Genomic DNA, 25,535 nt, shown 5'->3' on the forward strand with positions numbered 1-25,535 from the left:
ATGTTGCAAAACATGTTTCCATCAATAGATGTTTCAGCAGCTCCTTTTACACAAGTTCATGATGGGACTGGTTCATCTCTTTTGTGCCTAACGATGGATGTAACCATCACGGAGGAGGTGTAGACAAAGACGCTCTGCTGCTGAGCTGTTAAGAAGTGTAGTAACATGCTTAAGAGAGGTATCAGAGGAAACGCAGGAGCTGGTAGCACAGAACAGTGCTGCGCTTGTGAATGTATCTTCTACAGTGCCATTACGCTGTGTAAAACCACACACTGGGACCATATACTGCACTGTTACGGTAGCAAGTGAAAGTACAAAGGTGGAGTGATGCATACAGTCTCAGCAGATGTGTGTCTAAAATGAGTCTGGTCCTGCTGGAGGTTTCGGCCTGTTAAAGGAAGTTTGTCCTTGCCACTGTAACTTGTTAAATGCTGCAAAGTGCTCTGCTCATGGTGGATTAAGATGAGATCTGCGTCCTGTCTGTAAGATGGGACTGGATCTTATCCTGTCTTGATGTTGGATCTTTGTTGATAATAGAACATAGAGTACGGTCTAGATCTGCTCTGTTTGAAAAGAGTCCTCAGATAACATTGTTGTGATTTGGCACTTTATGAATGAAGATTGACTGATTGGTGCATCTAGTACATCCTACATTGCATCCTTCTTTGCATCCTTTGACGTGCCGCTGTGAGGCAACAGGTCGTTTTAGATGCCCTTTGAAGAATGCAGCTCTTGAATTTGGGCACAACTTCTAAGTCTGTAGCAGCTTACATTGGCTTTGCAAAAGTAGTAATCATTTGCAATAACGTTATAGTATTAACTCCCACTGGATCTGCTCTGTTGAGTTCCGGCTACGTCTCTGATCCGGCAGGTCGGAACCCCCTGGATCAGATACGCAAGACTTCTATTTTTGCCAGATGCCGGAGCACGACGCATCAATCTCAACAGAGCAGATTAAGTAGGACAGGAAGTCAGGCACCAAAACAACATTTAAAAATCTGGTTAATTTTTAGAATAAAACACTCCGTGTTGTTATCACCAGATCATACTTCACTTAACTACAACAACAAACCATCATAATGAGCGGAGCCAGGCCTGGAGTCAACAGGTCAGAGGTTATTTAGAGGACCATGAAGACAACATGGATGAGGAGAGGAGGAGGATCATCATTAATGCAGTAATTACCGCAGGAAAAGCTTAGTCACATTACTCCTGCTTTCTTGCGGTCCTGCTCTGTGCTGTGTTCAGAATTAGCAACCGATGAGTGTTGACGGACGAGAGAGCACTGAGCCAGACCGGAGCGGATCGGAGAAGGATGGGACACAGATTTGGTGGAAGTCCCGTGTTAGACCTTTTAACAACCTTGCATTAAACTGGGTATACAGGTCGTTATTGTTTTTTGTCCTACAAACAAGGGCAGAAAGATTAGCATATAATCTGATCTGTTTGAGAACATTTAACTGGAACTTGTTGCTTCCAGATGTTTATCTGTTTGTTTGTGGGTGTTTTTTAGGTACAAGATCCAAAGAGCTGATCCTGTGCATGCATTTTCTGTTATTGTGTGCTTGTATGTTGGTTGTTAACACTGTGTTAATGCTGTCTTGTAAACATATTTTGTCATCTCAGTGGGGCACAACAGGTTAAATAAAGGTTTAATAATCAATAAAAACAGTAATGTATTCTTCTAAGGGCTGTACCTCTTTACCACTCCAGCTACTGAATCCCTCTCATAGTGCTGTGTTTTATGGTGAATATAAAGTGATGCAGAATGACAGGGTAATGTGATGCACTGCAGTGCAGCGCAGCAGCTCAGTCCACTGTTCACAGAACACAATAACTGACAGCAGTGGTCTTCTGGAAGGACAGATATCTGCTCCCTCATTATTCTGTGTTTGCACAAAGAAAGAGCTGCCATACATCATAAACGTTTTATGTCTTCTAATCTTTCCTGCAGAACAGAGGATGTAAAGCTTCTCTACATTTGGAAACAAGGAGTGAATACAACATAGAGGTCTGTAAAGAGAGGCACAATTAAACCTGCATTCTTCCTAATGTCCAGAGGGAGGTGACTCCACTGGTTACATCTAGTTGTTGAAAATGCTGAGGCTACTTCTCAGCTGATTTATTCTGATTCTGATATGATGAGCACTCCCTCAAACATTTTCCTGAAGAGTTTATGGTCTCAGTCTCTAGTTTGAAGTCTTCTTCAACACAGCATAATGTTCATATAGTAAATGATGGTCCCATTTAAAGCCACAGAGACCAGAGAGCAAGGGTAGAGTTAGGGCGGGGCTACCTGTGGTTGTGAAGTCGCTACCACATCACTTAGAGGTCTTGTTAAACATTCAACATCAACAAAAAGACACTTCTCTTTTTAGTAAGTCTTATTGGGAGATTGAATACTGTTGGGAGGTTTAGGATCAGATCAGTATAAGGCCATAAGCTGGGGCATTCAGGCATTGTGCAGCTGGTACCATTGTGTAGCTTTTATGAGAAACAGAATCAGAATCAGAAATACTTTCTTCATCACGGGGAGGGAAATTTAGTAAAGGGAGGGAAATTCGGTAAAGAGGTAATGGTTATGAGAGTTAGAAATATTAGAACTTCCCAGAAGTTCTTAAGTAGTGCATGGTCACTCTGACCTAGTACATGACACGTGTTGGGGGTAAATAAACATATTTTTGGCTAGCAACAATAACTTATTGGAAACTCGAGTTTGTTTGTTGTGTGTGTGTGTGTGTGTGTGTGTGTGTGTGTGTGTGTGTGTGTGTGTGTGTGTGTGTGTGTGTGTGTGTGTGTGTGTGTGTGTGTGTCTGTGTGTGTGTGTCTGTGTGTGTGTGCGTCTAACTGAGAAGGGAGCCACAGGAAGCCACTTGAGGAATATTAATCAGTGTTGTCAATGGCCCAGGATGATGCCTAAATTGAAACCAGGACATTGCCAAATATTGACCTGGTGTTCACGGAGACCATAACATAGATGCTGGCGATGTTGTGAAGTGTATAAAAGCTGAGTGTGATCTATCATTAATCGAGCCTTAGACCACCAAGCCCGACTCTGTCATTTCGTTTGAGAATATGCTACAACAGTCTGTTTTATTCAAAGCCTAAGGTCGCTTTCTAAACTTATCATCGCACTGTCTACACCACCACCTCTCCATTTCCATACTCTTTTCCAAATACAGTGACTTAAGAAATAAGTTCTTTAATGCTTCTCACAGTCCAATACATCTCGTGGTAAGTTCAGATTTGTTTACATGCAATGCCTTGTACAAAACAAAATGCAATTATTTTCCCTCAAGATACACCAAAGTGTTGGATCATTATGTTACCAGGAGGTATCTACAGCTGGGTCAACATCCCCTCCTACTCCATGAACTGTGTTTGGATGAACTCTCCTGCTGCTTCCAGCTACCAGAGGCTGACCAGAATCCAGTTTGATGACCTGTTAGCTCGGATCAGTACCAGAATTTCTGGACACCAGCTACTAGCGCTCCACCTCAGTTGTGGAGTTGTCCATTGAGTCTCAGTTTCACAGTATATCAAACAAGTCACGCTAAAATACTTAACTTTAAAAATAAACTGTATACACTTACATAGACATATGAGTCCAAAATCCGGGCCAGACCCATCCAGCTGACAGACCTATCCCAGGTATAGTTTTGGATAGGGCCATGTCTACCCACTCCACCTTCTCCTTGTACACATTATGGACCTTCATAGAAATACTAATCATTTATTTAACTGGCTCGTAATGTTGGTGCTGACCATAGACTGTATAAAATATGGACGTAGTATCCGTGATGTCAACCATGTGTTCCTGAGAGCTGTTTTGAAGCCAATCGACGGCGGCAGCCATATTGGAAATGCGGAACTCAACCAGGCAGAGTGTGACGTAGTGTGAGCCTCCTAGTCAATAGCTATGTGTTCCCAACCGGGAGTCACGTCAGTCATGTCCTTATTTGGGCAAAAACTCAGAATCTTAATATCTTCTGAACCGTCATGTTAGAAAAAATTTCACCCCTCGTACAGTGTGTGCTATTAGAGAGATTAGCTTCGTAGGGCCAAGCCGTTTTTTGAACCAGGCTGTAAACATGTTTATGAATGCTGCAAAGATCGTCTTTTTCCCATTCATGTCTATGTGGTTTCTGGTGTTTCTGCAGCCAGCCTCAAGCAGATTCTCGATGCAGTTTATATCACTTCTGCATGGGCTTCATCGTTTGAGACCGGAGGTTGCCGCTTGTTGCTGACCAGCGAGGATGATAATTTTTGATCGTATTCATCCTCGCTGCATATTTGTAAAAAGGTGCTTTGCCGGTTGTAAAAGCAAGACAACAAGCCAACACTTTTTAAATACTTGCTTTCAGATTAAAGTTTTGATTAACTGTTTCTGAAACATCAGGACATCAAGAGAATCTCAGTTCTGAGAGGGTGCAGTACAGCATATAGTCAAGTTTTTGTTTGAACTGGGAAATACAAATTAAGCAATCACCAGATTTGAATTTGCATCACTCAATTGTCATTTTTAGTCATTGTGTCCTCCAAAAATGTCACTCTACTTTACGTCTGAGGACGCATTTAGCATCCTTAACCCATTGCTCCTCCCTCTATCCAACGGTTTGCCTAATTTGTTTCATTCTAGCTCCAAAAACAACTCCAGCAGTGGCAAATATGTCCGCCTCGAGGATTCAAAACAACAAATCTAGAGGTTGCATCACAGTTGCATTGCGATCAGTGATTAAACTGTTTTTATGTTGGGTTTCCTGTTTAAAGTCAAACAAACCCCCTCTCAGGATGTATGTTTTTGTCTAAATTGTCCTTGACCCGGGGTTCAACATTTTCAGTCAGTTCAGGTATATGAGGTGACGCAGCGAGTGTGTACCAGAATAACTGAGAGAAACAGGGAGAAAGAGAGATTTCCTCCCCACTTCCACTCAAACACACAGACGCTGAGTTTAATCAATTCCATCGACCGGCTCCTCGCAGCTTCTACTCACTCTCCATTCATCTGCTCAAAGGCCCCGGCTGATTACTGCTTTGATGTGGGGATGGCTAATGCTAGCACAGGCTAACGCTAAAGGTATGCAGCCCCCCCCCCTCTTCCTCCTCCTCCTCCTCTCTTTGTGTGAAATCAAAAGGTTGGTGGCACAAACAAAGACAGTAAAAGTTCAGGCTCTGGGGGTGGATGCTTGTTATTGACCGCTCCTCCATTCTCTCTCTCTCTCTCTCTCTCTCTCTGGCTGAGTTTCTCCTCCTCTTTGTTTATTTCAGTTCTGTCTCTCACAATGTCAGGGTTAAGTGGCGTGGTGCAGCACCATCCTCCATTGATGGAGTGTTATTATGTGGTCTGCGTGTCTATTTGACCTAAGGCAGATTGCACTTATTTCCCCTGGTCCCGCGTTCATCTGTCTCTGACATAAACTACCTTCTACTGTGCATGTGTGTGCGTGAGTGTGTGTGTCTGTAAGTAACTTAATGACTGGAATTAGGTCAACAGCTCAGGCACCTGAACTCTCATCGCAGCCAACCATTGGCTCTCTGCAATATTTGCCCGATTCATCCAGCTGCTGCAGACCTGTCTGACACTAATGTGTGTTTCCCGGCTGAACATTATGATGTGAGGTAAACAGGTTTGGGAGAGGACTCAGATAAATCTAAATGAAAGTGCTACAGCTGTAATATCTGTCCAAGCTGCTAAAGATGAAACCTCCATTTGGGGACTTTGCTGCACTTTGCAGACACTTCATGATTGTGTTTGCTTTCATCCGACACTTGTGATTTTATATTTCCTCAGACTGAATTTGATAAGCTGACTCTGCAGAGACATCACTTACCTTGAGGACAAAGTTGTCCTCAGCTTGTAACTTTAGATCCAGGATGGACTCCTTCACGTGTTTCTCAAAGTCCAGGTCCCTCTTCCGGGGGACATCCAGAGCAGGAAACAGGTCTCCGATCAGCCCCATGAACACTGGCATGTCGTCTGTTACAATCTTTGGGATGTTGAAATCTCTTAGCGCTCGCATCAGAACCTGGTCCTCCGCTCGACCTGGGTCTCCTCTCTTCAGAGAGCCAGCCACCACCAGGACAGACTTGATGGCGCGGAGGCCCCAGTCATAGTGATCCTTTGATTAAAAAGAAAATACACAAGTTTTTATTTTCAAAGAAAATAACCCAGTTAGATGAAAAAGGTGTGGCTAATTAAAAATAATGAGCTGCTGGATTTTCCCTAGACCGTCTCAGGTAATGATGTAATGAAGCTCATCAGCATTGTCTGGAAAACTACTGTTCTACACCGTGATCCTTCAGCCTCAACATTAAAGGAGAAAGAGAAAGGGAAGCTTTTATGGTCATCAGACAACATACAACAGACATAAAAGATACTTCAGGTATTCACAGGAACATGGCAAACATGCATTCAAGTAAGAGATAATACTGCACAGTGCATATCAAATATTGCACAGATGGAAATGTGAATTACACAGAAAACGATGTCTGCTGAAAGGTTGATGTACAGTAAAATGTAAGATCAAATATTTTTGGAAGAGAAGAAAAATATATTGCAGTAAAAAACAAAATATGTTACACTAGAAAAAAAAGTGTAACAGTAGGAGAAAAAAATGTGTTGGACTACAAAAATAAATATTGCACCTTCTGTTTTTTTTGCATGAGCAGAAAATGTACTCACTCAGAAAAGTAAATTCCTCGTTTAAAAATGTAACCCACTGGTAAGAATATATAATGCAATAAAAGTTAAATACACTGAAAGCTGCATCCGATACACCAATACAACTAATACACCAGTACAGAATGCAGAGAGAAGTGTGTTATTGAGTTATAGTATTTAACTCAGAAGATGGCGCTCTAAGAAGAGAGCAATTTCTTCACTGCACAAAGCATGCTGGATACATAGCGAGGCCGACCAGTCTAGCAGTACCACTTTGTAATGCTTTTCTTCTTCATTAGTTCATAATTTATGCATTAAAAGAAAACAGCTGTATACTTTTATGTAAATAAACTCTGTGGAGTGCTGGTTTGATTAATAAGACTCTTCCGGTTAAAACACTAAGTGACCAGTGTAGAGGGGTGACGTGAGTCTTGGCGGATTGATCACGAGCAGTGGGTTTGCCCGTACTTCACAACGATCAACTTTACAGCAGGCTGAGCTTGAGCTGAACTACAGCTGCATAGAAACTGCACATTGCTGAACACAGTGGTTGTCTTCACGCAGAGTCAAACCTTTTCTCTCTGTGAGCTCCCCCCAAAAGCAGACTGTGTCTTATATACCAGTGTGACTTATACTCCTGATCATCAGCATACCACAAAAAAGAAAACAATATTTAAAAGAGTACAAAAATGTGTGCATGAAAAGCCGAAAAATATGCTAAAGTAGAAAAATCATTGGACTTGTAGAAACATATACAGTATATCAGACCTTAAAAAAATGTAATGCACAAGTGAAACAATACATTGCACTTTTGGAAGAAAAAAAATTGTATTTCTAAAAATATATTAGTCCTTATAAAAAAATTATAATTACAACTAGAACAAATTATACTGCACTAGTAGAAGGAGCATATTGCATTAGTTAAAAGTAATATTGCACTGGTAGAAATATAATTAGTTTAAAATAACAAGTACAAACATAAGAGACTGGAGAGAGGAAATAAGTGTGTTTGACTAAATTCTGAGGATAAAACATGCAGTAAGATGGTGCTGTCTTGGCCACAGACTCTTTTAAAGAGAAGTTGTATCTCAGTGGTTTCACTTCATGGTAAAATATAGATTAAATAAACCAAGTAATATTGCAGGAATATAATTATGGTTTAAATTCTCTGTTTTCATCCAAAAGAAATATACATAAAAGTTTCATCCAGACTGTTATTAACACATTTAGAGCAGCCTGTGTATCAGAGATTATTTCCCTCAGCTCTCTTTAAAAGTTTTGTGCTCAATTTAAATTCTTCATCTCATCTAAACATTTAACATCAGGCTGTCAAACAAATTACATTTCCCCTCTCTGTGTAGACCACTTTTAACGCCACAAGAAACTTGCTGACGACTTGTTTTTCAGACACAGAATACACCAGCTGAGTGTTGATTCTTTCAATGTCCTTCTTACCTTTTCAGAGGACGAGCTCAGCTCAGTCTACATCTCTTTACACAGTGTAAGAAAACTGCAACAGTTATACCCACAGAACTATATCCTGAAAGTGTATTTATGTTATTTTATTTTTTACCAACACTTTGTTTCTGGGTGTAACGTTCTCTGAGGACAAATTTAGTTCTTGTTCATTTCAACAAGCTTATTTAATTCTGTTAAAGCTTGCCTTTGGAAAATGTAAACAAAGGCTGCTTCAGTCTTTCTGATGTAGCACTACATCAAGAAACAAGTGAGCACCAGAGCCCATTTATTTAGTGTGACTTATTCATGTTACTGGGCTTCAGGCTGCCTGTCTGAACCTGAACCTGAATAAAAAAACTGCTGCATCTCTCCACATATAGGCTGTTTTCAAAACCGCCTACTATACTAGCAGTACGTACTGATTTGGCCAAAATTCAGTATCTAGTAAGTAATATGTGAACAAGAGCAAAATCTGCAGTTTGCCAAAACTCCCCGGATGTTGTACTGATTCGGGAAAATTTCTCAGTTTGCATCACACCAGTCTCCCTCGCATACTGTTTCCCACAATGCACAGCACTAATGCTCCGCTTCTTCTTTTTTCCAAATATGACAGGGGGCATTGCGTTTTTAGGTGCTGTGAAAATTTTGTAATTCCATATAGACCACTTCTTAAATCTTAAGTGATGCTAAAGAAGCAGTTTATCAATCAGCTTGGCTGTTGCTTACTTCTGCTTTCCGAAACCAGAAATCCAGCAATGCCTGACCCAGCATAACATAACATTAAAGGGATATTTCAGTGTTTTTGAAGTGGGGTTGTAAGAGTTTTATTTAACTAGTAATTGAACTAGCCACAACGGATGCAGTTCAGCTCGGCCCCTGTCATAAAACTGCAGGGAGAAACAGCAAGCAAGCTAGGCTACAGATTTCAGCTGACGGGGCAATTTCTGCCACGTAACGCCAATTTCAAAACATTCCAGTTTGAGCACTCATCTCTGTTTAGTTCTACGCTCTACTAGGGATTTTTTTCGGCACTTCACTTTGCCACCAGAAAGCCTGTTTGTTTTTTACACTATTTGCAGACCCAACACAGATGTGCTCTTCCCCTGCAGTGCCCTGATCAGCTGTTCAGGTCTGCAGCTTCACAGTGACAAATATACAACCAAACTTAATAATGAGTGATTGGTGAGTTGTTTGGTTCAAATGAGCATTCGTAGCTCATGTTACACTTGGGTCCAGCAAGTTCTGAATTAATGCCATAGTACGAATGCTAATTTAGCAGCAACTAAATCTTCATTATCATGAGCGTAAATGTATGCAATCAGTAGACTAAATGCTGTCGCCCCCTCTGGTCACTAACATAATTGCTAGACGGTCAACCTAGTGATTCATATTTTTGTTAATGTAGGCCCACACTGTCGGCTAAATGTGGTGTCTAAGCTGTAACACAGCCAACCTCAGCAAGCAGAAGATTTATTTTGGTTAATAATCCTGACCCTCCACGCCCACTCTCTACTGACCAAATATAAACCAGCACAGAGAAGAGACAGCATTTCACACCTCTCTGTTCAACACAAAACTGTTTTGTAACCCTGACTCCATAAAACAGATTACCATTTTCTGATATTCCATAGAGCAACATACTTATCTACCAACCAAGAGACTTTAACACTAATGAAGTGACACTGGAAACAATAGCTGCAGGAAAATATCCAGAGGCCACAAAGATATTAGAGCATACATTTAGCACCTTGTTGATTTTGATGCATTAAATGAGTTTCACTGAACTCTCATGGCATGCTCCGGTGTCCACTTGCTGGCATAAAATAAAGCAGCAGTACGTGTGATGTTAAATGAAATCTAAAATCATGAAACACTTGACTAACTGGAGTTAGAAAGTACTTCTCTGAATCTGCACTTTACATTGATTTGCACTTTCAGCCCTTGAGAATATCGCTTAGAGAAGCAGTGCGTTCATTATCCTTTGACTTCAGTGCCTCTAAGTTGCTCATGTTGGGAAAGTTGCTCCGGCAAACAACTTTGAAGCAGCTAAAAAGTGTAATTAAGGTGATATTTAAAAAGCGTCTGAAGAAGCAGTGCTTCATAAAGCAGCCGTAAAGAGGAGGTGGTGGGCTCTGACACTTAAATGGGCCTGTGGTCATGGGAAATTCATCCACAAGTAAGGGCTCATTAAAGTGCTTACGTCCACTGTAACTGTAACTCAGCACTGTGAGTGATTTTATTGCTTTTTGAAATAATTAAAGCAATGAAAAGACACGTAAAACAGGAGCGGTCTGCAAAGGGACTAAAGCAGAATTTAGATGGAATAACATCCTAACTCCCCACAGCTTCTTATTCATATGCATGTTACACTTCACTCACACAGTTAAGATAGACAGGCAGCTCTTATGTGGAGCCTCTGAGTCATTCTTTTATCAAAAACCTCAAAAGAACATTGTCTCAGTTGTTGGGCTTTGAAATGGAAATGGATCAGAATATTTCGAACAATATCAGGTGTGTTCTAAAGCAGATAGTACCTGTTTGGACAACAGCTCTTTACACAGAGTGTACAGGGTGATAAACTTCCTCGCCAGGACCCGAGCGTTAATGAAGCCCTCGGCCACCAGCATGATTTCACAGATCAGCTCGAAGTCAGGAACCACCATGGCGCACGGTCTGAGGAGAAAGGAAAAGAAAGTCCTGGATGAATAATGAGTTTTCATCTTCAGTACAAGCACAGTACCACAACAGCAGTAAACAACAGTACCAGTCTCAGTTTAACTCACCCCAGATCTCTTCTCTAACATGCTACAATCAGTAGGTTTCAATGCACAGTAGAGTCCAGCTATGGTTGAGCTTGATTAGACATTTTAATTGGACTACTGTCCTTATCCCAGTACATAAGCACCTGGTGAGAATCAATTTATTGACTAAAGTATGTGTGTCTCTGCTACAGTAAGTAGTGATATGCCCCCTTTCAGCTAGCTACTGTTGGGCCTGGACCTTCTAAATCAAGAAAAAAACAATCAGCAAACAAATTAGCAAGGGGCTAACTGCCAATCAAACTGTTTTGTTTACTTCCTTTCCTCATCTGTTGAGATTTTGTTTACAACCCAAGTTCCCACATGTGCAAAACATCTAGTCCAATGTGGGTCCCAATGAGGTGTAAACCCGCAAGAGAAAATCTATCTCCAACCACATTATCCAAGAATGTTAGTCTGACTTTGAGAAATTCAACTTAGTGCGATTTCAGTCAGACTAACATGTTGAAATATACTGTATTTTAAAAGTCTGTTTATTTAACATGATCTAAATGTAACGACTGTTTTTAGATGTCTCCCCTGTAGGGATGTAACGATACCTTGCAAGACAAGTTAAACTCTGTAATCTTATGGGACATTTTAAATCAATGAGATGAAAAATAAATAGTGGTACCAGGTTTAAACAGCAACGTTTTCTACATTTGACTTCTCTTGTTTGGTGTCATTGTGTCTCGTATAACTACAGCTGACCAAGCATGTTTACCAATTGTTTTTTGTTTACCTTTAATTGATTGCCATCTGCGATCAATAAACTAGTGGACAATCCCTCTCTCTCTCTCTGTTTTTCCCTACTCCTGTGTCCCAACTCAGGTAACAGACAGACAGACAGAGACAGAGACAGAGAGAGAGAGAGAGAGAGAGAGAGAGAGAGAGAGAGAGAGAGAGAGAGAGAGAGAGAGAGACAGATAGACAGACAGACAGACAGACAGACAGGCAGAGACAGAGAGACAGACAGAGAGACAGATAGACAGACAGAGAGACAGATAGACAGACAGACAGACAGACAGACAGACAGACAGACAGACAGACAGAGACAGAGACAGAGACAGAGAGAGAGAGAGAGAGAGAGAGAGAGAGAGAGAGAGAGAGAGAAAGAGAGAGAGCAAGAGACAGAGACAGACAGAGACAGAGAGAGAGAGACAGACAGATAGAGAGAGAGATGAAAGAAAACGTGTCAATGTAAGATTTTTTTTTTTCAGGCAGCACTACTACGTCCAACACTTTTTACTGCTGGTCCTTCTTTTAGCTGTTTCATTAACTCCTGTAACTTTACAACAAAGTGGAAGAACTGAACATTTTGCATCCTTTTAAAGCAAAAGCATGTAAGTCGAAGACAAAGTATTATCTATGATGGCTTAAGACTTTTAAAAATAAAGGCACTCAAGAAAAATCCCAAATATTGCTTTATTTGTCAATCTCTCCTCCAGAGCTTGAACACTAACTTGGTTAGTTACTAGAGATCAACAGAGTATCAGCCTTGTCCAATTATTGGGGCAATATGCAAAATTTGACAAACTACATGTATCTGCTTTTTTATATTGATCGCTGATAAAATCAATTGATTAAAAAATGAGTTTGCTAGTTTGGCTCAGATGTTGGTGTCTCTCTCACTCAGGATCTGTTTTGACTCACTACCGTGTGACGTAACTGAAGTGTGTCACTGGTTGACTGTTAACTCCTGTTTATGATGTTGACTAAACATTTTTTATGTATTTTTTAATTGTGTTTGAGTCTGTAATATTCCAAATTCTACATTTTGACAGGAAGTTTTTCATTTTACCTACATGCATATTGGATCTGAGTATCGGTTATCAGTCTCATGAACTCAAGGTATCTGCCCTGACAAAACAATTTCAGTTTTCAGTTTTTTCCGACGCCTTTTATCAACACTGTCAACAAGCCATGAAACACGTATAATGAGATGAGTGAATCGTTACATTTCCCTTTATGGTATTTTTAAGCCTGCGTACCTTTTTGACATACAGAATTGTGGGATCTTAATGTCTAAAAGTTACATAACCTTTCTGAATTTCTCCAAACTATCCCCACAGCGAGCAGAAGTGAAACAGGCCGTAATTGCTGTAAAATGAATAAATAAAATACTTCGAGAACATCCACTACTAGTTACTGTTTCTGTTTGTTTTGTCGCACTCCACAGCAACATTCCTACTTTGTTGACTTCAGTAATGATTCATGATCTTTTCATAAATGTTTAATTTGAAGTCAATGAAAAAACAAACTGAATATCTAAAAGACTCACCTTGACTATGATGCTCACATGAATAATGAAAGAGTGATTCAGCACTTTGTAATTTGTTTTACCTGAGCTGTAATTATAACACTAATATGCAGTATAAGTAACACTGACTTGCGAGCATCTTTGAAATGGGATTCAAGAGAAAGAGTTTGAAAGACTGTTGCTTTTTGGGCAGATATGTTCAGCCATGTGCCACTTTAAAGGAGAGTTCTAGTATTTTTAACAAGAAGAGTACTGTGTACATGTAAAGGGGTTCAAACTATAGAAGAAAAAAATAATAGTTATGTTAAAGTTAAAGCTGGGGTTGGTAATCAGATTTAGATACACTTTTTGTCATACTGGTTAAAATGATCTTTATGTCCTGATGGCAATCATTACATGATGCTGCTATCTACAGCCAGAGTAAACCTGGGAAAACAACAACCAATCAGCCTTTTTTGGGTGCCAAAATTTTAAACCATTCAAATCCCGTCCTGCCGTTCTGCCCGCCTCCTGCGCGTACATTTCCCCGGCGTGTACTCTGAGTCCCCGTCCCCTGCCTCTGCTTCCCCTGACTCTACTGACTGCCCCTCCCGCTCGACCTCGGGCCTGTCCCCTCTGACCCGATGAGGTGCTTTGCTCAGTACTGTAGTCCGGATCAGAGTCTAAAAAGCTCTCACCACGGGGCTCTGACAAGCAAAAGAATTAATGACATTTACTAAGTCCTACAGAAAATGTAGATGTATTGTAGCGTCCGTGTGTTTTTAACTTTCACTATGATAATGTTTTGGTGAGGACCGGTTTTGAATCAGTCACCATCATAGGGTCGCAAGTCAGCGGCGCTCGTGCATTTGAACGGGGGGGAGGCGTCGTTTTGGAGGAGCTCTGAGGGGAGGAGGGGAGGGGTTAGACAGAGTCATGAGGAAATGCTACATTCAAATTCATGCTAGTTTTCCAAGACTGCCAGCCCCAGCTTTAAGTTTGATTGCCTCAGCCAGCTGCAGTAAAATGGGCTGTAATGGCTGCAACATAATCTCAGCTTGAAAATGATCAAAGTATGTCCACTAAAAGTTCTTAGTTTTGTCCCTGACAGGCTAAGAAACTGTGTTATGTTACAACATTTGACTTTGTTTAATGCTGTGAATCTCTTGTTTCCATGAGATGAGACACAGATAGGCCTGCACAAATAGAGAAGGACAAACTAAGGCTGTAAAGAAATACAGGCCAGGTTGAAACTATCTAGGAGCCAGTATTATTTCAATGCTAAACTTGAGGTCAACTGTTAGAAAGTGAGTTTGTCCTGACACAGTGAACTGATAAATGTTTTGAAAGTAGAAAGGTCTGCCTGGAGAACTTTGGGAAGTTGACTACATATCAAACGCTGAGGACAGTAGGCTTGATTGTAATTTGGAAACTGTGCAAATAAATTGTGAAAGGGAGAGAAAGAATACCAACTACTAGTGTTTCTTCAAGTCCAGTGTCTTAAGTCTCTTTCTGATGTAAACAAAGGGTTCTAGGGATCCTGCTGCAGACCGACCACAGATAGATTAGGTTCATGTTGCGTTCACACCAGACGTGAACTATGAAATCGCGAGTGCCCAGGACACACATTTTTGTGTGAGGGAGGGGGGGTTCCCACGCCACACTAGCCTGTTGTTATCAAACAAGGTTGAGCTCGCGGACACTGCTTATTCCGGATACCATAAAAAGTAGGGAGCGTCACAGAGTTTGGGGAAGCGGCGCGATAGATTTGCTGGGGTTCAGATTTTCAACACTTCATTCGCGTGAATGAATTTGCGTCCTTCGCAGCATGGAGTCAGATAAAATCAGGAAAAACTCAACTACTACACCTGTGTTTTAATTTTATAGTTTGACTCACGTTCCATCTTTGAACACGGATGAGGTGGGTTTTATGATCTATACTTCAGCCAGTCACCAGAATAGAGCTCTAAATATCTTGGCTTCACTTCAGGGGGCTGTTGCGCAGCCCATATATTTATAAAGTCTACAGCCTACAGCCGTTCCGATGTTCGTTCATTAGTGTTATTGTGTTTCACAGAAATGTTGTGTTTGATTTGATCTGAATGATCACAAAGTCATGCTGTTACGCAAACATGCAAACCCAATTGTCAATGAGGTCTGGAGGATTTGACCCAAACCATCTGAAGGTTGTCCTGGTTTAAAAACAGCATCTAACAATGACAACATTACAAAAAAAAAGAATCCCTGAAGAGATGACCTGGCTTGTCTCTACCACAAGTTTAACCCAAATAAGGCCATAAACGACCCATTATTAAAATGGATAGGCTTTATAAAAGTCATCCGGATCGATTATTTCAAAGAAAGGGTGACGAGGTGTGTAATCTCCAATAGATTATCAATAGACCTAAATGAAATATACATTGCTGTGTGCGCACACACACACACACACACACACACACACACACACACACACACACACACACACACACACGCACACACACACACACACACACACACACACACACACACACACACACACACACACAAAGAGTAGCAGAGGAGAGGAGGGAAGAGGGACCACACTGGAGTATATCCTCATATCATTTGTAAAATGTTGTACTTAAAGCCTCCATGAAATATGAATGTTTTACTTTGTATTATTATTTGTTTTTGTTGTTGGTGGTTTTTCTTTTTTTTTATATCAAGGGGTGCCTTTAGGTGCTATACCAGTTTAGGACATTGGTCACGCAGGAAAGAATCCTTTTACACAAAAAAGCAGATGCATAATTTACTGGCAGACACCAGCTGAGCAGAGCGAAGGGCAGAGCAATAGAGGCATGGAAGGGAGATTACACTAGAGGAAATATGTTCCATAGCCTGATATTATTTTGTAGTAATATAGCTTACCTCCAATCAACATGATTAGTGATAGCTTTTTTTAAACATTCAGCAGAGACTGAATAAAGAGCTTTGCAAGCAACTTCATTCACCAAATAACTGTCATGGACACAACTTCAGAATAAAAGCACCGTGTGAGAACAAGTGCTGACACACTTGCTGTGTGAAGCCAGTGTATATATTTAAACCTGTCATAGGTAAAATTAAGCAATTCTATATGACATGTTTGACCTACATTTTCCATAAAGATAGCCATTACAGCACTCTACGCAGCCTCTGGCTGAAGCATTCACGGGAGAAATTTCAAGACGTTTTGTACCAAGCATTCATTGAGACTTTAAAACATGAAGCTTTGGTTTGAATACACTTGAACTCTTTAAAGGTTGGTTCTCCCTTACAGAGAGTAAATACGCAGCTGAGAGGTTTTTTTTGCGTTCTCCTACACATATGCTTTCTTGCTTCTGGCACTTGTGTCAGGAACTTTTTGAAACTGAGCCATACCTGCACTTAATGTCAGTCAATCAGTTCTCCCTGATCTACTTTGGCTCAGACTGTGACTCATTTGTAGGCTGCTTTAGACAAAGTGTCTGATAAATGACTAGCGTAAGTGTAATGTAAGTCAAATCAGGAAGGTAAACAAGGATGTTTTCCTGGTTTGTTTTAAGTAATCCATCAGACTAAACTGGATAACTGTATCATAGATTGTAAAACACAACATTTGCTCAAAAACAGAAATGGTCTGAAGGAGATAAGAAATTGAGGTAAAGGAGAGTTCTGCTTGGGTTTTGAAAAATTGGTAATGGCAATCCTGAAATACTTCAGAGTTGGCTCACTCAAGATCTGTCCAAGGTTTGAGCGATGCCTCTGAGTTTTCTGTCTTTCAAGTGACAGTAAAATAACATTTTTAAAATGCAGCTCCACTAAAGCTGCATGACTAACTGTTGACTTAAAAGTCCTTAAACCCTAGACAGATTAAAGCAGATTTATATGAATGTGAAAGCCTACTAAGTGGACCAGCCCTCATCCAGCTGGCTCAAATACACATTAAGGACTTGGTGAAATGAGTGCCAAATATCCAAACCATCCAGTATTGTTTTTCTCCAGATTCTCTGAATCTTTTAATGATATTTAAACAGTAGATAATAAAAAATCCTTCATTCTTCGCAAAAGTTCAGAAATGTTATTCTGAAATTGCTGAAATTTTTGCTCACGCACCCTCTCACAGACTGGCACACCTCTTCCTATCTTTACTTCAGAGAGAGTCAGCTTCTCTGTAGTGCTAATTTTACACCCAGGCATGTTATGTTTTTTGGGACCCCCTTGAAAACAAGATGCTGCGTTTAAAGGGGCTATCCGATAATACATAAATTACAAATTAAAACTATTAACCTGTTGTTAATAAACCTAATTGGTTAGGAGATGTTCCTCCAGGTGGGTTTTTTTTTGCATTTCCCAAAGTTTTTCACTGTTTTGTGATGCCCTTTTTTGAAAAATAGTTCTGGCATCAAATTTTAAAGAAGCATAGTATATATTTTAAGAAAACAATACATTTTTGTATACATTTAATGTGTTGTCTTTTTTCATTTCAATAAAGGCTTTAAATTATTTGCAAACCATCAAAATCCATTCTTAACATCTCAAACAGTGTTCCAACAGTCAGGAAATTGGGGTTGTAGAAATAGTGCACCACATACTAAAGTTCACTACTTTGAAAACATTGTTCACTTTATTTTCATAACAATGGTTGTGGGGTTTTATCTCAGCCTGTTCACAGTATACAGGCTGTTGGGTTGGGCTGTATCTTGATTTTGGGGCGGCCATTTTGTTGGGGCGGCCATTTTGTAGGAGGCTCAAAGCCCGCCTCTTTACGTCACACTGGCTCGACAGAAGCAAGATGGCTGCCGCAGCCGATTGGTCTCAAAACAGCTCTTCAGAAACAGATGGGTGACATCACGGATACTATGTCCATATTTTTTACTGTCTATGGTCACAAGCCATTTAGAATGTGGCTTTATGACCTCATAAAGCCACATTCTAAGCCACACACTATAAACCAAGGTGAGAGATTCAGTCTGAGACCACACTTTCTGAGACTCTTGACCCAAACAGATCTGCAACAGAGACAACAACTCTACTAAGATCAGTAATGGCAAGTTACGAAGAACCCAAGACCCTGAGCTGGGGAGATATAATGGAGTTGGAGGATTTGCAGGATGATGAGCAAAACAGCACAATGGAATGGCCCAGCAGCGACAATGGTTGCCAGCAAAATCAGAGCAGCCAGTGCCCCACTTTGCCACCTGCAAGAACCCCTGACCAAAGCGGGGAAGAAGGCCCCCGTGGTAACCAACACCACCATCAGTCCCCTTATCAAAGACAGCAAGGAGGCCGCCGGGGTGACCAACACCACCAACAGGCCCCTTACCAAAGACAGGACGGAGGCCGCCGGGGTGACCAACACCACCACCAGGCCCCTTACCAAAGACAGGAAGGACGCCACCGGGATAACCAACACCACCAAAGGGCCCCTTACCAAAGAGGCGGAGAAGGCCACCGGGGTAACCAACACCACCACCAGGCCCCTTACCAAAGACAGGAAGGAGGCCACCAAGACCAGGCCCCCTACCATCAAGGGAACCCGAAACACCCTCCACGATGGCAAGTGGAAGCGAATCTGATGAGCCAAATTCAGGAACTGGACACATGTCTTCAACAGGAGAAGGAGATGCGGCAATCAGTACAAGAAGAACTGAACAACAACAAGATTGACGTGGCTTTTCTGCAGCAAAGGGTGAAGGAGGAGCGCAATGGGTTGCTGGACTGTGAGAAAGACAGAAGGCAGCTCAGAGAACAGCTCAAGCACCTGAACCCTAAGTGCAGCCCTCCTCAGGACATGTCCTACTACTCCCTGAAGACGAAGGAGGAGCTCATAGGAGTCATTGCTGCTCAAAAAATACACCTTTCTGAGACAGCCTCGAGTGGTCCAAAGCCACACAACTCCAACACTGATCCTGATCCAGACAAGATACAAGAGCTCCAGGGTGTCATCTCATCCCTTCAACACCAGCTCCAGGCTGAAAGGAAAAGGACTGAAAAGCTTCTCGATATGTCAAGACAAGACGCCGAGCAGGTGGAGAAGCTGGAAGCAGACAAACGATCCCTGGAGCAGGAGGTGAAGATCCTACAGGAGAAGCTGTTAGGACAAGGACCAGAGGAGGAATCAAAGAATGCTGCTAAGACCAAAGAACTCCTGGATCCATCCCAGAATAATCAACTGCAGACTGAGATGTTGAGGGCCGACAGACTCCAGACTGATGTGGAGGAAGTCAGGCGTCAGCTTCAGGCAAAACTCAACACAGAACTGAAGCTGACCACCCAAAATGAGACCCTGAAGCAGGAGATCGAGAACCTGAGGAAAGAGGCCCTCAACAAAGAAGTGTTAAATGGAGAGCAGCAGGAAAAAATGACAAGTCAGCCGCAAGAAAAGTCCTGCAGCTGCCTTGAGCTGGCCTCCAAATTAAAACACCAGGAGGAGGTCAGTCAGGCTCTGCAGGAATACGTGGAGGAGCTCCAAAAACAAAAGGAAGAGCAAGTGTGTGTGAAGAACGAAGATCCCTCACTTCCAATTGACATCACCCAGGAAGACACAGAGGAAGACATCCAGGAAGACACTCAGGACACGGACCAAGAAACATCTGGGACGACACCTGAGATGGTCCTGGAGTCGTCTGAGATGGAGAGGGTCTCTTTGTGGAGGAGATTCAAGAAGTTCCTTACTCCTAAGAACCGCCGCCAGTACAAGCAGCAGAGGAGGCCACCAGACCCAAGACAACACACACCCAGGCTTTAACATGCTCTTCAGTGCCTGCGTGGGTTTCCTCCAGGCGCCCCGGTTACCACAAAAACAACTTAAATAAAATGAAAAAATAAATAAACAAACAAACAAACAAAATAACTGTTTTTTCTTTTTGTTAAGATTTCTGCAGAGCATTGTGATGTGTTTCTGATACTGTTGTTTGTAGAGAGATTATTCTGCTGTGATAAAATCAAATACTGTGAATGAGTATGTATCTACTGATTATACAGGAAACCCTCAAAGCGTCCAAACAGTGTTCATTTCTTTGACAAAAATTATGATGATAAATGTTTGTCAACAACTTTTGTTTTCCATGACAAAGACAGAACGATGGCGAGCTAAAAGTAAATCACTGATGATAAAAACTTTGACAAATGTATGTTTGGTTTTCCTGAAAAAGACGAGATGGGGCTACAATGTTAGAGGTGGACTGATGGACATTCAAAATTTAATCAAATCAAAAATATTTCCCCGACTGCATTTAACCGGTTTGTCAAAATAAAAGCAATGCATTCCTGTAATAGGGCAAGTTAGCTAAGTTAACTGAGGGCTACAGTTTTTATTTTCTGCACTAAGTGGGCTGCTGGTCAAATTCTCACTGCCTCTGTACATCTTTCTCATTTTTGTGGATGATTTCATTTTCCTGGTGCCAAAGCTTCAACCAGCCACCTGTGATGTCAGTTTAACATTTGATGTTTGCCATTTTTGCCACTATTACCATTACCAGATCTGTGTCAAAGCCTCAAATTACTCTTGTTTGGTGATATGTCAGAGTATATTTAAATAGATGCTTCGTGGTTTTGATCAACTCTCATCAAAGATGACGTGCAGTTGAGAGTGTGGTGAACTGAGTGTCTGTCCAGTGCACCTGTCACCACAGGCACAGTAAGGGGCCGTCCTTAAAGTGCAACACAGCCCTCTTCATTGTGTACACACTCGGGTGTTCAAAATAAAAGCAATGCATTCCTGTAATAGGGCAAGTTAGCTAAGTTAACTGAGGGGTACAGTTTTTATTTTGTCACTTATCTGCACTAAGTGAGGTGGAGCTTAATCATCCACCAAGCTAAAACTAATCCTGACAGAGCTACCAATTCTTTACCTTGATGTTCTCTCAGCTTAAGATATTGTCAAAATTTTTATTCTTGCAAATAACCTGAAACTTAACTTATATTGATATTATATTGATCCACTCGGGCTAAACTGCAGAGGCTCCTCCCACTTTCTTGTTAAATAATAAAATGTTGTGTTAAATAAATTAAATATAACCTGAAGGTCCATAGTCTAACCTGAACAGAGCCTTGAGGTTCTCAGGCAGCTCCGTCCTCCCGGCGTATCCTGGGTTCATGGTGATGAAGATGCCAACAGACGGACAAAGATTCACCTCCTCCCCCATGAAGTTGAACCTCTGCTTCTTATCTCTGATGGCGTCCTGGATGCTTTTCACCTGTACAGACACGAGCAAATACACAACACAGTCAGAAGAAAAAATGTCAGCATTCCTGGGAATTCATTAAATATGTTTGGAACTACAAAAGTTACAAGTGGTTCACTAAACCAAGGGTCTACTGACCTGCCCATGGTGCTGTGAGGCTGTAAGCTGGCCCAGATATTCTCAGGGCTAAGTCTAGATTCACAATTATAGAAGTGCTCAGTTTGTCAACTTAACGATAACAACGTTGTCACCCTCACTAGTCAGCACCAAGCGGCAACCTCTGGCGACGAGAATTAAAGCCAATGCAGAAGTGTTAAAAACTGCAGTTCATCTAGTGTCCCCTTGAGGCTGGTGCCGGAAGTACCGGAAACCACATACACACCAATAAAAAAAAGACGATCATTGCAGCGGAAATAAACATGTTTACAGCCTGGTACAAAAAACGAGTGTACTCTGAAAAGCTCATTTCTCGATCAGCACACACTGTATGGGGGTGAATTTTTTCATAAGGCGGCAGTTTTGAAGATATTAAGATTATGAGTTTTCCATTATGAGAGGCACAGCTGACTTGATTGACAGACGGGGACACTGTAGCCGTTGGCCAGGAGGCTCAAAGCCCGTCTCTTTACCTCACACTAGCTCGACAGCAGATAGGTTGACCTCAGCATTTCCAAAATGGCTCCCACCGACGATTGGATTCAAAACAGGGCTTCAGAAACAGATGAGTCACGCCACAGACACTACGTCCATTATTTATATAGTCTGTAGTCAGCACCAGAGATACTTATCAGTTTAACTAATTCCTATTTTTATGATTATTGGCTTGAAATGCCGGTTATATGTTGTGTCTAAGCTGCAGCACAGCCATCCTCCTCTAGCCAGCGCTGTAGCTGCTCTAATATTCCACTATGGAGCTACTCAGAATCAGAAAGAACTTTATTCACAATGTGTCTCAAGAATACAAAGAATTTGACTCCGATATTTTTTGTGTACTCCCTGTACAAACATAAATAGACAGACACTAAAAAATCAAGTACTAATAAAAAAAATAAATATATATATATATATATATATATATATAAATACAAAAGGCACGAGTGCAATAAGGACACAATAGACAAACATAATGTGCAATAGTGCAACTGAGTACCTTTGTAGGGTCATCTGCATACAAATATAAAAAGAAGCGTTTTTTTTTTTCATTCAAGCAAAATAATTTTAGCCACTAGACCAGTAATTGCTTATTTTTCCCTAAATTGGTCTCATAAATCCCATAACTGTTGAGCTCATGCTCAGTGTGTTGTGCATACAGTGAGAAAGTTTGAACTACACCCAGATCGAGTCACTGTGAGTTCCCAACCACCCAACAATGCTTGCGACTTGTGCAAAGCACAGAGAGGATGCATCCTGCGAAAGTTTGGTATCACACATTAGCATATTATTAATTTCATTAAGCACATACCAGTGAGCCCATTTGTTACAGCCTGTCACTTTGTTACGCGTAATGCACTTTTTTTTTTTCCAGCGACACAGTTTCATTAATAAAATGAGCTCGCTATCAGCCAGTGTTTACTGGATGGATGAACTGCTTTGGCTCAGTTTGTCTACATTATGATTGAATGAGATATCAGAAGTTTCTGTGTGTGCGTGACTGTGTGTGTTTGTGTTTGTGTGTGTCCTGGCCTTAAACTCAGAATCCTGTAAGAGGCTTTATGAATTTAACATGCGTGTGGTAAAGGAGCGTGGCGAGTCGACAGCTGGAAAGAGGAGGAACATCTCTTCATGGCTGAGTACTCGGCTACAGATCACTCAGTCATACCAACACAACAGGGAGAGGAGGAGAGGGACACAAAAACAAACAGTGCAGCTGCAACACAAAAAATAGAATAAAAGTTTGGTTATGAACATCAGTGAGGCTTGTTTTTATATGAAATGACAGTGACACACCACTGCTAGCCTGCAGGGAAAGGAAGGGAAATGAAACACCAAACAAACACTTAGAAAAAAGATTCCAGAACAGACACCATAGGGCTGAGGGATGAGGCTAAAAATATGATCACAGCTTTTGTTTCCTATACAGATCAAAATCAATATTTATCAAGACTAATCATTTTAATGTGGGGTCAGTTAGAGGAGTGAATAATGACAAGACTGTCAAAACAAAACCTGCTTTAAAGTTTCCTATCTCACATGTTGGTTCTGTAAAAAAAGGTTTGAATGCCTCTCTAGTCTCTTTGTCCGTGGAAAATAGATAATACAGGTGCTAAAAGGTACAAAATGTGAAAGACATGGTGTTTGAGGATTGGTAAGACAATTACAAAATAATCTGACATTATAGACATACGAATTAAAAAAGCAAACGAGCAAAGAAAAGAAAGAAGTAGAGGGTAACACAAGTTCAGATCACTGTCCTTGAGAAGGCCGAGGAGGAAGTGAGAGGGGTTTCGGTGTGTAAAGACAAATCTATGAGTGTGTGCGTATGTCCATGTAGTGGAGGTTTGTAGAGACATTTCAAGGTTGTTTTATTTCTTATAATGTAAAAATAACTAAAGCCAGGGAAAGCATTGAATGATGGGTTAAAAATAAGCATATCTCTGATGCTCTTGAGTGGAAACAAAATGTCCAGCGTTGTTTTGTAAGACAGACTTTGATTTTCAGTCAGATAAAAGATATTTCACAAGTTAAAGCAAAAAGCAGTTCAGTCTTGGCCATCATATCAGGACTGTGGTGTGTGGATAAATAGACTTATCTGAAGTCAAATATGGGGGATAAAAGTGAACATAAAAGTAGAGAATCAAGGGTCAGCAGCAGCTTAACTATCAGACTGTTACATTAGTAAAATTGGTGTCAGCTTTATCTGGACTGGGGGTCAGTGTTTATTTCTTTTGGCATGAATTTGTTCAGCCTCCTTTTGTTGTGTCAATATTGTTTGTTGTCTGAAAATGATAAATCTCTCTAGGAAGGGTGGAACGGTGGCCAACTTTCCAGGGCACTCCAGTGTATCCAGTGGTTAGAAAAAATGGCTTCCAGACAAGACTTTCTTTTCAGTGCGCTGCATTGTTTACAAAAGTGAAATGAAGTGACGTTAAATTCCCCCTTCTAGATACACTATATTGCCAAAAGTATTGGCTCACCTGTCTTGACTCGCATATGAACTTAAGTGACATCCCATTTTTAATCCAAAGGGTTTAATATGACGTCGGTCTGAGAAATAGACTGTCATTTCTTTGTGCATTATATTGCCATCTGTTAATCTGGTGAGTCTCAGTTTCACTGTAAACAGTAAGTTCCGCTTGTGAGTATCTTGTTTCCTGAAATAACAACATCATTATGCTGATCAGTCAAAAGTCAAAAGTTAAGCTTTGTCGGGTCTGTCCTCAAGAGGAAAATAAAACTTATTTTCAAAATTTGGATGGTTGAATGGAGGTGGGATCCTTTATTTCTGATGCATTCCAGGAGGTCAGTAAATGTATACCCTGATTGTGTTTAGTGACACAGCATCAAGCATACTGTTGAAACATCAACATGTTTAACTGGATGCATCGCAAAATTCACAGTGTAAACGTTTGATCTAGAACAGATTGTTAGCTGCTCTTCATGTCGATATCTGTTTACAGAGATAAATAAATTGTCCTAAGACACCAACAATGGGATGTCATTACACTGGATTGTGTTCCTCCTGCTTTTGCTCTCCATACAGACTGTTTTTCCAACAGACACCAAAGCGTGCTGACACCTGATTGGTCAATACTACTCTGATACAGACAGAAACCAGAACACTTTTGAAACCAAAGTCAGGTCCCAAACGTACCTATGCTTGAGTATCATGTAGGATCTGTAAATAGAGATTACCCAGCCCAAGCGTAACTTCAATTTATTCACAGTCCAGGCCCCTGTGAGCTTCAGCAGAGGCAGAGCTCCAACCATTTATCTCCATGTTGTTTTGTCTGTGGGCCTTCTGTTTGTCTCTGCTTTATTTAACGTAGAACCGGTCCCACCACCTGTGTTAGCAGACCCGCTTCAAGCAGCAGAGTGTGTCGTCCTGTGATTTTCCCGCTTTAGGAGGATGGATGAGGTGTGTGTGCTGCGGCGTCGGCTCCATTGAAGCAAGCTGCCAGCTGTCACAGCAGGAGTTTGACGCTCCTCTGTTCTCAAGGTCTACTCCTCCACGTAAAAGCCACCATGATTTATTA

General features: G+C 41.1%; 1 protein-coding gene across 1 annotated transcript in view; it reads right to left on the minus strand.

Annotated features, from left to right (window-relative positions):
- dnah9 (dynein, axonemal, heavy chain 9) overlaps window positions 1-25,535 on the minus strand; it is a 229,109-nt gene that overhangs the window by 138,013 nt on the left and 65,561 nt on the right. The window contains exons 35-37 of the mRNA XM_034707459.1: window positions 21,197-21,354; window positions 10,654-10,792; window positions 5,832-6,119 (exon numbers count right to left, since the gene is read on the minus strand). Of these exons, the coding sequence (XP_034563350.1) occupies window positions 5,832-6,119; window positions 10,654-10,792; window positions 21,197-21,354 (585 nt within the window). The remainder of the gene's footprint in view (window positions 1-5,831; window positions 6,120-10,653; window positions 10,793-21,196; window positions 21,355-25,535) is intronic.

Source organism: Notolabrus celidotus, chromosome 18 (assembly GCF_009762535.1).
Source record: "Notolabrus celidotus isolate fNotCel1 chromosome 18, fNotCel1.pri, whole genome shotgun sequence".
Lineage (NCBI taxonomy): Eukaryota > Metazoa > Chordata > Actinopteri > Labriformes > Labridae > Notolabrus > Notolabrus celidotus.